The 14,553-nt window shown below is 43.2% G+C and overlaps 1 protein-coding gene across 2 annotated transcripts in view; it reads left to right on the top strand.

Annotated features, from left to right (window-relative positions):
- Nucleotides 1-14,553, top strand: part of CERT1 (ceramide transporter 1) — a 2,527,843-nt gene that overhangs the window by 2,390,701 nt on the left and 122,589 nt on the right. For both annotated transcript variants that reach the window (XM_044063956.1, XM_044063957.1), the window contains one exon: nt 6,806-6,935. In XM_044063956.1, coding sequence (XP_043919891.1) covers nt 6,806-6,935 — 130 coding nt within the window. The remainder of the gene's footprint in view (nt 1-6,805; nt 6,936-14,553) is intronic.

The following is a 14,553-nucleotide window of genomic DNA, read 5'->3' as shown; positions in this document are numbered from 1 at the left end:
TCAGAATATTTATTGATCCACAAGGATTGAATAAAGCACTAAAAAGACCTCATCATCCAATGCATACAGTCAAAGAAGTCGCTGCTTTGATGCCAAATGCCGCTGTTTTTTCTGTCTTAGATACAGAGAGTTCATTTTGGCAAATTTTGCTTGACAAGAAATCTTCATTGCCAATTACTTTTCAGTACTCCGTTTGACAGGTACAGATTTTTGAGAATGCCATTTGGGATAAATTGTGCAAGTTAAGTCTTTCAACGTGCACTGGAGCAAATTTTTTCTGGGTATCCTTGTGCTGTTATATTAGACATACTAGTAGGAGGTAATGGTAAAGCTGAGCATGACAGAAACCTCAGAAAATTTCTGGAAAGAGCACATCAGGTGAATCTTAAGTTCAGTCCACAGAAAAGCAAATTCAGGCTACTAGAGATTATTTATGTTGGTCATTTGTTTACCAGTTCAGGCCTACGACCAGACCCTTCTAAGTTAACAGCGATTTTCGCAATGCCAGCTCCAGACAATGTTCAAGCCCTTCAACGTTTTCTTGGCATGGTTAACTACCTAGGCTTCATTCCAGACTTGAATCAAATGTCAGCACCACTCAGAGAGCTGACATATGAAGATATATCCTGGTCTTGGTTGGAACGGCACCAAAGAGTGTTTGAAGTCCTGAAACAGAAAATTGCCAGTCCACCAACTCTCAGATACTATGATGTTCACAAACCAGTCACTCTTTCATGTGATGCTTCAAAATTTGGTCTAGGTGCAGTCATTTTACAAGAGGGTCAACCTGTTACCTGTGCATCGAGAACTATTACCCAAACTGAAATGCAGTATGCTCAGATCGAGAAAGAGCTTTTGGCAATTGTGTTTGTATGTTCAAAGTTCCGTGATTATGTTTATGGTAGACCTGTCCAGATCAAAACAGACCACCAACCTCGTCACTATTTTGAGAATGCCTATGCGTACCACTCCAGCCAGATTGCAAAGTATGATGAGATTGCAAAAGTGTAATTTCACTCTTGTCTACAAGAAGGGCAAACTTCTTTATCTTGCTGATACATTGTCCAGATCACCCAGAAACATTTTACATTCATATGGTTGAGCGCAAATTGCTCGACCATGCATTTGAACAACTTTTATCCATGAATCCCATAACACTGAATGGTTGGAATGTCGTAAAAACACTGAATTCGACATTTCCAACCGCTCTGCACCCTAAAATGAGTGCTAACATGGGTCAAAAAGGGGACAGGATTTTGCAATTCGCAACACTTGCAATCGCAGTTTTGAAATGTTGCCGCACTCCTTTCGGCCATACCTGCTCGAGCAATTTGTGTTTGACCATATACATGTACTTCCCACAGAATCACCACTGAACAGCATGAGAATGGGAACCTTGATTTTGAAGTCATGGAAGTGAGAAATTTTTCTTCCACACATCTTGATGAGCTGAGAGATCATACAGCCACAGATCCAGTTGTAGAGAGGCTCACCCACTTCAACAAGGATGGACCATCAAAGCAATCTAGTTTACCTCAAGAAGTGCAACCTTATTTTTCCATACGGAGATGAGATTTTGTCTGACAATGGTATCATTATGAAAGGTCCAAAAGTAATTGTTCTAAAGTCCTTGCAGCAAGACTACATTACTGTCTTGCATTCTGGTCACCCAGCACTCTACCAAAAGAAGTGCGAGAGGTCTAGTATTTTGGCCTTCTTGTTCTGTGTGTATTGGTAGTAAGCCACATCAGCAGGAATAAACACTTCAGCTAAGCCAGATTTCTGAACTACCTTGGTCGACAGTAGCTACCGACATTTTTGAATGAAATGGTCAACGTTATTTGGTGTTAGTAGACTCTTATTCAAATTGGTTCGAGATTGACCTACTTCCTAATCTAGCATCCAATACTGTCATCACTAAGATGAAGCATCATTTTGCAGTCCATGGTAGTCCGCGCAAAGTTTTCTGATAGTGGCGCACAGTTTACAAGCCAACAGTTCAAAAGACTTGACAGAGTGGGACTTTACTCATGTCATGCATAGCCTTGAGTATCTGTGGTCAAATGGTTTGGCAGAACATGCATTTCAAAGTGCAAAACAGTTAGTAGAGAAGTTGAAGAGAGACTGTAGTTAATGGTTTCCTGAATCCCTTCAATTTCAGAAATATTCCTCGCGATAAACATCTCTGTTCACCTGCCCAGAGTTCTGTCGAGACAAACCGGAACCACATTACCAATCTGTAGTCAATTGTTGGTTCTATATGTGAAGAAGTAGTCAGTGAAAACCAATCTGTTGAAGAAGCGTTTAACCCAGAAGTCCTACTACAATAAGACCAGCAAAACCGCTTAATCCATTATGAGAGGGAGAAGTGGTAACGATGCAGATGTCCAAAGGTTATGATCAGATTGGCGTCATGAAGAATATTTGCTCAGAGCCAACATCATACATTGTGGAATCACAAGGAGTAGAGTTTAGGTGGAATCGGAAACATTTGATGCCAGTGTCTGAGTCTGTACCACAGCATATAGCCTGTGAGAAAAACACTCTATCTCAGAGTGAATTGTCCAGTGTTCCAGTTCCAGAGGAAGTTCCAGAGAGTTGTCCTGTTCCAGTGATGAATCCAGAAGTTCCTGATGTGAATTTTTCACTGAAGACTGTCCCTGTTGCTAAACCTAGTCCAGATTGTTATGTTACGAGATCCGGTCACATCTCCAGAGCATGCTATAGATGCATGGCAACTTAGACATGAACATTGTGTTTGTGTCTAATGTCTATAGTAATGTATGTCTAACTCTAGTGTTATTTTCTACTAAGGGCAGTCTTTTTACGAGGGAGGATGTAGATCTGTGTGTGTGTATGTATCTTTAAGACTGTTTCTAATGGCTTGCACAAGTGTATAAATACTGAGCACATGCGAGCCTAACTGCCATTTTGTAGTAAGCTGTTGAGATGTAAGCATGTATGTCTGTAAGGTCTATCTGTTAATCAGTTTGTTTATATTTTATGATACTGCTATCCATTCTGATGTGTTTCTGTGTAATAAAGCATCTAAACGAAGTACCCCGCCTGTTTGTCATCCATGTTAGAGAGGGACGAGCGACAGTATCTCTGTCTTCATTATCCAAAATTTCCAATAAGTTGTTGGACATGATGGCCAGACCTTTGCAGGAGAGCAGTCTCCCTTGCCCGCTTTAATAATGGATGCTAACCTTAATGCTTCTCGTTCCCCCAACCCTAACTCTACATGTTAAGGTCATTAAAACCTTGTAACAGTCTGTCTGCACAAGACAAACACAGACATTCACAAAACGCACACACACAAAACTACGTCTATCCCCTAAGCTAACCCTTACCCTAAAATGCACCATCTCACACCCAAACACACAACACCCATCCTTCACTCGGCCCCACCACCCTAACCTTAACTCACATACATATACACACACTCACTCACTCACTCACCACCAACCCCACTTACCTGTATCACATTCCATACATTTGACATTTCCACTGGTCGGCCATCTAAACCTTCAATGTATGCAATGTTCAGCTGTCTTCATTGATTTTGTGGCAGGTTTGGCATTCCTTTTATCCTTGGCAAGGTGTGTAAATGGAATCTGTATCCGTGTGAGATAATGTCTAGGACCCATTTGTCCTTTGTGACGATGTGCCAGTTGTCTGCAAAAAGTGCTAATTTTCCTCCCTAGGGAGCTGCCAAGAGAGTTTTGCTTGGCAGTTTGAGGTTTAAGTCATTGTGTTTGCCTTCTAGTAGTTTGGGACCTGTCTCCTCCTCCCTTCTGTGTTGCAGTGCCCCATTGGCGAGGTTTGTAAGGGATTTGTGCTTGTCCTCTGCCCCTTGGGTGCCTGTGTTTACCCCTCTGTGTAAGGGTGCATCCAGTAACTTTGCTTTAACATGATCAGGCAGAGTTTGTTCCTTTAACCAAGCATGCCTACGTATAACAGACCCAGTAACACCTGCTCTAGAGGAAGCTTCCAAGGCATCAAAACCACATTGTAAAGTATGTTTGCCCACCTGTTCAGCTGCATGCAACAGATCTTGCATTTCCTTGAATTCAGACTGTTGAGGGTGCGTGCCCATCTTTTGTTTTATTTGAGACATTAGGAATTGCTGGTATTTAAGCATGTGAAATTGACAATTTAGTGCTCTCATAGCTAGAGTAGCTGAGGTGTAAACCTTCTTCCCCCACCTATCTAGTGCTCTGGAGTCCCTTTCTGAGGGTTTAGGATTTTTAGCCATAGAAGCCTTAGCCCCTTTGGGACCCTGGGAGATTGTCTCTGGATCAGCAACAGGCCTTTTGTATAGGAATTTGTGAGAGTCAGGCACTCTATATTATCTATCAGGTTTGGCTGGAGCAGGAGGCAGAGAATCTGGATTTAGACTAGATTCTAAGAAAACATCATCCACAATGTCCAAATGTCCAAAACTGGGGGGATAGCAAGTGGTCTGTGCTGGGGGGGTAAAAGAAACTCTCGGAGCCTTTTCTTTGTGTCGGAGTAGTCCTGACCTTCCCAGTGGAAATGTTCCCTCATGGTATGTAAGGTTTCCCCAAAGGAATAGTCTTCAGGGGGAGAAGCTGAGGGAATGGAGTCTTTAGCATCAGAATCTTCATAAGGGGGAAAGGAGTAATCCTGTTCCTCAGAGGAGCCTGAGGAAACAGACACTTGATCAGAGGAGGCATAATCCTCCTCTTGTCTAGGCCTTTTGTTGGGGGGGGGGGGGCCTGATCAAAGAAATCAAATCTTCAGCCATTTTAAGCATCTGTTTCTTAGGCATAGGGCCTTGACCTGGAGACTGAAGTATAGGCTTTTTTGATTTTAGAGGAGTCTTAAGCTTAGCATAAGATTTTATGGTGAGAGTAGTCGGTCTGAAGACACCTTCAGAAACCGAAGGTGTTTCTACAGCACCAGCTTTCCCTACTGCAATGTTGTCGGTAGAGCCTAAAGAAAATGGCTGCGTCGGCCTAGAACTCTCTGCTGGGGGATCCAAAGCGGTCTGGGGATCCAATGCAGCGGTAGCCAGGGGCTGCGTAGGCGCCTCAATGAAAGCCGGAGAACCGGCGACCGGCCCAGTCGAGGCCTCGGTGTCTGGCTTGGATCTAGGCTGCCCGAGTGTGATGACTGCAGCAGGGTATAAACTCGAACATCTACATTTATGGTCGGTACAAAACTATACTTTCTCTCACAACCTTCTTTCTCCCTCCCAGCACGGTTTCAGACCGAAACACAGCACCACCACAGCCCTAATTAATTTCTCTAACACAATCAACCAGCTGAGAAATTCAAACCAGCAAGTAGCATCAATCTTTCTAGACATGTCAAAAGCAGATTTGACAGTCTCCCATCAGAAACTCCTTAGTACTCTTGCCTAACTAAACCTATCAAAAACTTCTCTCTCCTGGTTCCTAAGCTATATTTCTGACCGACATTAAGCAGTACGATGGAAATCCGAACTCTCACCACTTCTGCCTGTCTCGGTCAGACTGCCCCAAGAGTCCATACTAGGACCCCTTCTTTTCACCGTCTTCTCCAATGATCTAGCCTCATCCACAGCACAAAAAGACAGTTAATGCTATTTACCAGTAGCAAACCTTCACCAACCACACCTCCTTTCACCATTCTCTCAGCAAACAACACAGTCATCCAACCAGTTGAGCATACAAAACTCCTTGGCATGACAATCGACAATAAACTCAGATTTGACCAACACATAGCCATCACAATTAAGAAAGTTCACATCAGACTTTGCTCACTGTACAGAAGCAAGCCATTCCTCACTGACAGTACCAGACTAGCCATATCCAGAACCTTCCTCCCCTCTTTGCTGCTGTATGCTTTCCCCCCCTCTTTACCAAATTAAAAAAAAATCAGACTTAACCAAATTGAAAACTTGCTACAACAAAAATAGCCCACTTCGAAGCCAGCCTTCCCACCAAACCCACCATTGTATTCCTGTACATAAATTAAATTGGCTCAAGCTACCTAACCTTCTCCATTTATACCAACTGAAATTTACATAAAATATCATCATCCATCAAGGAACCTGATGTTCCCTACTCATGCCCACGAAGTCTAAGATCTGCAGACAGAAACTTTCTCACAGTAAACAAAGCTAACAACACTCACGGTAAAGCCCTATTCTCAAATCAGATAACTAAATTATGGCACTGTCCGCCCCTCACCCTCCAAAACACACCTGAATCTGCCAATTTCAAACTACTATTTGAACATCTATCCAAGAACTGGCATTGCTGCTGCACCAATCCTGACTGACAAGATATGTATAACTCTCTCAACACACTGTCCACTCCTCATTTTCTCCCTCTCGTCAGTTTTTATTACTACTCAAAAATAGGAAATCTCATTTGTTCATAACTATTATTTAATATGAACATAGTATTAATTTTATTTTTCTCGCAGTGATCTTCACTGAAATGCTTGTGTGTTTTTCTTTTTGAACCTGTATCTACTAGAAAACTGTACTGAATACTACTTTGCATAGACTAACTACATGATGTGTGTTCTCTATCTTACTGTATGCATACTGTTGTACTGTCTAGTTATTGTATTTTGTTTATTTTTCTGTGGAGCTTTTCTCCCCTGGCCTCTGCTGAAAATAGGCTTCAGGCCCAGTCGGACTTTACCGGTAAACAAATGTCAATAAATAAATAAATAATAGTGCTTGTGCTTTGTACTGTTTATTCTCTTGCTTTAGCTTTTTTCTCTTATGCTGTTATATGTAGTTTTGTGAATTGTAAGCATACTAATGCATTTACTTATTTTTCAGTCAAATAATCGATGTGTTCGTGCCAAAATAAATATTGCAATGATCTGTCAGACACTGGTGAGTCCTCCTGAGGGTAACCAGGAGATCAGCCGAGACAACATCCTATGCAAGATCACATATGTAGCTAATGGTATGTACAAATTCCCTGAAAGCTATATCAATGTCACAACTTTCGTGTGCATGTATTTCTGTCTGTTGCATCTTTCTTCATGAACCATGCTTTCTGCACAATTCCCTTTTGCCCTGGATGATGATCTTTCTTCACATACTACCTTGACAGTTAGTTCTTCCAGTTGTAGTTTTACTATAAGAAGAGGTGTACTGCCAAGGTTCTGACTTCATTAGAGAGTAGATAATCCAAAGTGATTATACAGTGTAGGTGTACAGAGTAGATATTCTTTTGTGCTGCACACAGTGGCTGTAAACATTTTCCACACTTCATGAGCACTCAAGTGTACCAGCTTGGAATCTTCATATAAGATGATTGTAGCATATGCAGTTAACAGCACTTGCTGTCTGCCTCTGTGTTGCATTGATGGCTGTCTCCATCCAAGATACTCAACTTTAGGAGTAGAGTGGAACTCTTTGCCCCAGCAAAATATCCTGCGGGAATGCTGAAGATCCTGATTCCAAGGTGCCAAGGGCACTTCCTGATTTTGGATTCTCATTAAGATATGCATTAGTCATTCTGGTTAATTTGCAATTGGACATGCATGTATCATATGTGAAAACATTCACTGTAACATTAAATCATAGCATTTAGGTTATCCTTCTTACCTTGGTTTTCCCTTCAGTCTTCAATTATTAAAAAAAAGCAGCAGCATCTTTCATTCCCTGCACAGACCAGTGAAGCCTTGTACCACCATGCATGTAGGTATGCATGATGTTTCTCATGTGTTCTGTCATTCCCTTCAGTGTTTTCAGCCTAGATGTGTGGCACAGAGGGATAGAGCCCTAACTGTTACCTAGATGACCAGGGTTTGATTAGAGGACCCGGGTTTGATTAGAGGGCCCAGCAGTGGAAGAGCTAAGCAAGGGGGGAGGAGGAGTGAAGGAGCTTAGCCTGCTCACCTCTCCCAGGGAAGGGTAGGGTTTGTGTGTACTCACAGCCAGACAGAGCAGTGGGATCTCTGTGGTGGAGACTGGAGAGACCACTTCTTATGCTCTGGGGAGAGAAGTAGGGCGACTTGGAATTCACCTTCAGCTTAAAAAGATAAGAACTCATTCAGTGGAGAGTGATTTTCATTAAGGAAAAAAGTTTCTTCACCCATGGGTCCTATGACTTCATCTGTTTCATTGCCAGAAGCTGGTTATATTCATTTTGGTGACTTACATTGACACTGAAAGGATTTTGTCCTTGTAGTGGATTGGAAGCCTCAGCCAGTGCTGGTATCTGGTTTCGGGTATCAAATTAGTCGAATTTGATCGAAAGTTTGTTTGTTTGTTTGTTTAATTTAACTGTTGAGGCTGCCCACTAAAGTGTGCTAGCCTGTGTAACTGATTTATTACTGTTTCTGCATTTTCTGTGTGTTTCTATCTAAAAACAAAAAAAACAAAAAAAAAATCCTTGTTTTCCCGCCTCTCCTCGACTAGTTTAGACCAGTTTACAGGCATTGCTGTATTCTGGGCTGTGGTGTAGTTCCTGTGTTGTCCATTACCTTACTTGGATAGGGGGAAGTTTCTTTGCTCACCAGTGGGAGTGGGGAGCCTTGAGCAGCCTACCTGTCCCTGTAGGAAGTGACCTCAGCACAAGAGCTGTAGTAATTGGTTGTTTTGGACCATTTCTAGCTCTTTTGAAGTTCCCTGTTTAAAATCCGCGTTTGCACGGCTTTGCGTGTTTGTGCGCATAGCAGCGGTTAAACTTCTTCTGGCTCCGCCAAGTCTGCTCTTCAAATTTTCCCTTAAGGAAGCTCTACTCTTAGTATAATCAGACTACTCGCTATATTATAAGCCTAGCACTTGTTCTCAAAACTTCTCTACTAAGTAAGCACTCTCGTACTAAGTAAGCACTATATCCACCTACCACCCCTGTGAATATCCACTTCCCTTAAAGGCACAGCACTCCCTTATACTGTTCTAGCATGTCGAGTGGTAGATTACTGGCGTCCTCTCCAGTTCAGCTGGTTAATCTGGGTATCTTGAGACAATGCTACAATTGTCTCATGTACACAGACAACCCTCTCCTCCTCCCAACAAACATAAATACATGTGAGAGATGCAACTATATAGCCAAACTGGAGGCTGAACTCTCTCAACTCAGGGTTGGCATGACCAGACAGGAGGAGATGGTAACCACACACACACAACAAACCCAGTCTCACATAGACCTACCACAACTGCAAACCAAACACATAAAAACACAAAGACATACTCAGATGCTCTAATAAAAAACTTACCAAAACAACAGAGGCTCCCAAAGGAGACATCCAAAAATCCACCACCTCAAAACAAAACACATGCAACACATACTTCAATAAATCAGTGTGTCAATCAATCACAGCCCTTAAGGCCAAACACCACGCCTGATACACTAGTAATAGGTGACTCTATAGTCAGACACACTGATGTCCCGCTTACCAGGCTGAACAAGGAAAGGGTTGACTGTGAGCTGCCTATCGGGAGCTAGGATCCGCCACATAACACACGCACTCAGGTCACTCCAAAGCAAGTACAAATATGACTCCGTCATTGTCCGTGCTGGCGTGAATGACCTGAGACGTACCTCCCCTGGACTACATGAAAAGAGACATAGAGGAGCTCTCGGATTATGTAGCCCAGGCTGGTATGACCCTGACCCTGAACAGCATCTTGCCCTCACCAAGAATGATGCCACAATACAAAGACAAGATGATCAGCTTTAATAATTGGCTCAAGTACTGGTGTCATTCTAAGGGGATCCAGTGTCTGTCTGCCTGGGATGACATGTTGGACAAGCCACGCTGCTTCGCAAGGGACGGCTTGGACCTGTCACCACTGGGCTTCCGGATATTGGCTAAGGCTCTTGCCACCCCCATAGTGCCTTTTTTAGGCAAGGCTCAAAAGACAAACCCACCTCCTTAGAAAACAAAAATGGAAAAAAACTAAGGGTAATGCTGCTCAACGCCAGAAGTCTAAATCTCAAGATGCAGGCACTCGATGCACTCCTTAGTATGGAGAACATCGACGTCTGTGCAGTAACTGAAACCTGGTTCAAGGCTCCTGAGAGCACCCCAGCGCTACCAGGCTATAACTCGTATCATGCTTTTCGGCCCCAAAACACGGGCCGAACCACAAAGGGAGGGGGAGTGTCCATATTCATCAAGGACACCCACACCTCCAGGTTAGTAGCAACACATGAAGCATCAGAGACCATACAGGTGCAACTAACCATAGGCAAAACTGCTATACAACTGGTAGCATGTTACAGACCACCCTCCCAATCTCAGGAACCTCACTCAGCCTTCCTGAAGACATTGGAGGATATGAATGTATCACAAAATACCATCATACTGGGAGACTTCAACTACCCAAACATAGATTTGGGTACATTATTCTAGCCCTAACACCCTAGCCTAAAGGTTCCTGGAATTCATAAATTCAAATGCACTGGGACAACTAGTCACCTCTCCCACTAGGGGAGATAATATACTAGACCTGATCATCACAAACATGGGGACAAAATGCTCCACACCGGAGGTATACCCCTCACTAGTGAGATCTGACCACAAACTAATCACCCTGGGTATACATATCCCACCTCCACCCCCAGCACAAAAGACCACAGTGAAAAACTTCTCAAAAGCAGACTTCACTCTTCTTAAGACTGAGTTGGTATCCTTTAAGCCTACTAGGCCAGTGGATACCACATCCCACAATGCCGAATCCTTCACAAATGCTTTCTATGGACATCTCCAAGAATGCATGGATCATGCAATCCCAAATAAATCCAAGTCCCTCTCCACCAAAGGCAAGCATCCTGTCTGGTGGACCTCAGCCATTAACAAATTGTATAACAAAAGAAGGAAGCTACTGCACGACAGAGCAAAATCCCATAAAGGGAAGACATCTCTGATCAACACTAACAGAAAACTACGTTCTCTCATAAAAACATCCAAGGCCAACTTTGAGAGAAAAATCGCTAAGGACACTAAAGATGACCACAAAGCCTTCTTCAGCTATGTCAGAAACCTGGGCGGAAACCCACAGATATGCTCAGAGTTAGTTCACAACAACAAAAAATACACTGAAACCACAGATATTGCCAACATTCTGGCTGACAGTTTCAGTGCAAATTTCTCCCCTCCTTCACCTCCAAAAGAAGAAATACTTATCCCAGCTGAATGTAATCTCCCTGTCATCTCAGATGTCCAAGTGAGAGCCGCCCTCAACAAAGCTAAAAACACAGCATCAATGGGACCTGACGGTATCCCGGGTTGCGTACTACGTGAACTCCAAGAGGAGCTAAACCCGCACATAAAAATGCTATTTAACCTTACCCTTAATACAGGATATGTACCTGAACACTGGCGTACAGCAACAGTGGTCCCACTCCACAAAGGGGGTACCTCTACAGACCCTGGGAACTACCGCCCCATAAGCTTAACCAGCCTGGTCTGCAAAGCTATGGAAAGAATCATTATGGAACTCATAAACAGAGACATTGGGGACCTACAGACACTTGACCCCACCCAGTTCGGCTTTGTAAAGGGCAGAATCCTGCCTTTTGAACCTGGTTGACTTTTTCGAAACAGTCAGTAGAGCCATTGATGAGGGCAAAGCAGTCCATACAGCCTACCTGGACTTGGCTAAGGCCTTCGACACAATACCCCACTCAGGCATCATAGATAAGCTCAGCAGCTTAAACGTAAACCCTTATTTCACTAGATGGGTTGCAAACTGGCTAAAGTACAGAACCCATAAAGTTAAAATTGCTGAAGCAATGTCAGACTCAAAGCCAGTCACAAGTGGTGTCCCACAGGGATCTGTCCTGGGACCCCTCTTGTTCGGCATTTATTTCACAGATGTTAAAGTAAACATGGGAGGGTTGTGGCTGACAAAATTCGCAGATGACTGCAAACTAGGCGCCATAGTCGATACACCAGTGGACACATACATCCTACAAAAAGGCCTCACAGAAACGGATAACTGGTGCCGGAGTCATGGCCTTAAACTAAATGCCAAAAAAATGTATAGTCATCCCCTTTGGGAAAAACAAAGTACCCACAAATTATCACATAGACAGCAACCCACTGAATACGGAAAAAGTAATCAGAGACCTAGGGACCCAAATTGACAGCGACCTCTCATTTGACACCCACATTGCTAAAGTGGTTAGAAAAACATTCTACCTTGCACACCTTATCATGAAGGGATTCACATCCAGATCCAAGGATGTCATTGTACCCCTACTCCCTCATCAGACCCATGATTGAGTACAGTGCCCTATTTGGTATGTACCTCACCCGGCATTTGCAACAGCTGGAGAGACCACAAAAGTACCTCACCAAGAGGATCAAGGGTCTCCAACATATGTCTTATTCTGCCAGACAAAAGAAACTCCAGCTCTATTCAGTAGCATGCCACCTGCTCAGAGGTGATCTCTGCCTGACGTACAAGGCCATGTTAAATCAGGAACTGATGGACATGCTCCACCTCAAAAAATCCATATCCATCAGAACCACGAGAGCTAAAGACTTAAACCTCGGCACAAGTATGAATAGGACATGCTGGAGGGATAGATTCATAACCCAGAGGCTTCCCATTCTCTGGAACAAGATCCCAGTTCATGTTAGGCAGAGTCCCTCACTGACTCTCTTCAAAAGAAATCTTGATGAGTGAATGGGAGATCGTAAGTTTACCCCAGGGGTCACATCTGTGTCACTACTAGACAGGGGCACAGTAAACTAATTATATTATATAAGGGGACCTTCACTGTGTCACTACTAGACAGAGGCACAGTATTCTAAATCTATTCTGTGCATTTTTGTACCATTTCATGGGGTGGCAAAAGTAAAGTAAAAGTAGTTATTGTGACATTGCAAGTATTGCAGTCAGTGGCTTACTTCTGTGTGTCAAAGCCTAGCTCGAGGTTTTGACTTGTGAATTAGCTGCATTAGTTACTAGTATTTCCCAACAACTACATTTCCCCTTACAACAAACCAATACCAAAATTCAGTTCAGCAGTATTACTGTCCTTTACATCCCTCCTGGTGACAGTACAGCTATACTAGAAGGTATACTATATTGGGTATCAATAATTCCACAGTTGAAAAATACTACTAGGTGATGTGAAAGTCAATTGCTTGGACATAAACTGTTAACGCTCCTACATCTGTCATGAACTTATATGGTTTCACACGACTACTTAATAGCCCCACACATTATAGCAAGACATCAAATTCCCTATTAGCAAGTATACCACCACAGCTACACAGTCAGAGACTGTGATAGTCTCCCAGTCTGTATGACCAGACATCTCTCACATCCACTTAAACAGCATGCTTATGAAACAACACGCAACCTTGACAAGTTTAACCCAAAAATGTTTATTGCTACTGTCATCTGTTAAGTGGAGCTTCCTAAAAATCTTTCCCTTAGATGATGTAAATGAATTCAATACAGTTTTCTTGAATATTCTAAATAGCTTTGCACCCTCTAGAAGGAAGAGACTAAAAACAAGTAATGCAGATGTTCTTTGTGTTTCACTGTTGCAGTCATTACATTTGGGTAATCTGCTGGCAGGTTGCCCTCAGTCGGCCTGAATTCCAAAGTCTTGGGTCCTGCGTCGTTTGCTGTCTTCTCTTCCATGATGTCAGGTCATCAGGTATATAAAACATGCAGCCGACGCCAATTTCTTTAGTCTTTTTTGCCGCGCGGTGCCCGAAGCAGAAGCATTTTCGCAAGTGCCAGTCAGCCGACTACTGAAAAATTCGAGTTTGAGTTTCAGAACCAAAGTCTTCACTAAAGCTAAGTACCCTGTTGGGGAAACTTTTTTCTTGCTTTTTACCGATGTCAGAAAAAGTTAATTGTATTACTTGTGGGAAACAAATACCTCATAAGGACTTCCATTTGTACTGTATTCCTTGCCTAGGCCCTGATCACAACGTGCCTGGCTGTCGGTTTTGTGCTAGATTTAACCAACGCACTATTAAGCGTCGGTATATTTTTGCATCAAAGTATTTTGGAAACAGATTTAACTACCCAGAAATGTCATCGGATAGCAATCCGACTACCGGAGTACATAAAAAACGCAAAGAAAAGGACATAGAAAGGCAGTCGAGATCCAAAACCGAAGAAGAAGCTTCTCCTAAGCCAGTCGCCGATACTTAGTGAGATGCTTTCGCAGCCCCCGATACCCGCTACCTTCGAGTTGCAGGCCTCTACCGACACCCATGTGGAGTCCGGCATGCCACAAGATACTCAAGGTATTGGACCGACGGATGTGTCTCCCTCAGATGGGTCCGGAGCCACTGAGCAGGTACCAGCTTCTGAGGGTGTATTCAGACCTCAGCATTTGTATATCAAACCGACGACAGCTGCAAAACCAAAGACCAAAGCAACTTCTAAAACTAAAAAACTTGACGCATGAGCCACGTGCACAGGCCTCTATGCCTAAAAAACAGATGATCAAAATGGCTGAAGACCTTATTACCTTGATCAGGGGTACCCATCCCCCTCCAGATAAGAGGCCTAGGCAAGACACTGATTATGAATCTTCAGATCAGGTTTCTATTTCTTCTGATTCCTCTTCTGACCAGGAATCGTCTATA

This window comes from Protopterus annectens, chromosome 2.part2 (assembly GCF_019279795.1).
Source record: "Protopterus annectens isolate FY-2018-M chromosome 2.part2, PAN1.0, whole genome shotgun sequence".
Lineage (NCBI taxonomy): Eukaryota > Metazoa > Chordata > Ceratodontiformes > Protopteridae > Protopterus > Protopterus annectens.
The sequence above is the reverse complement of the archived record's forward strand: the minus strand, read 5'-3'. Positions and strand labels throughout refer to the sequence as shown.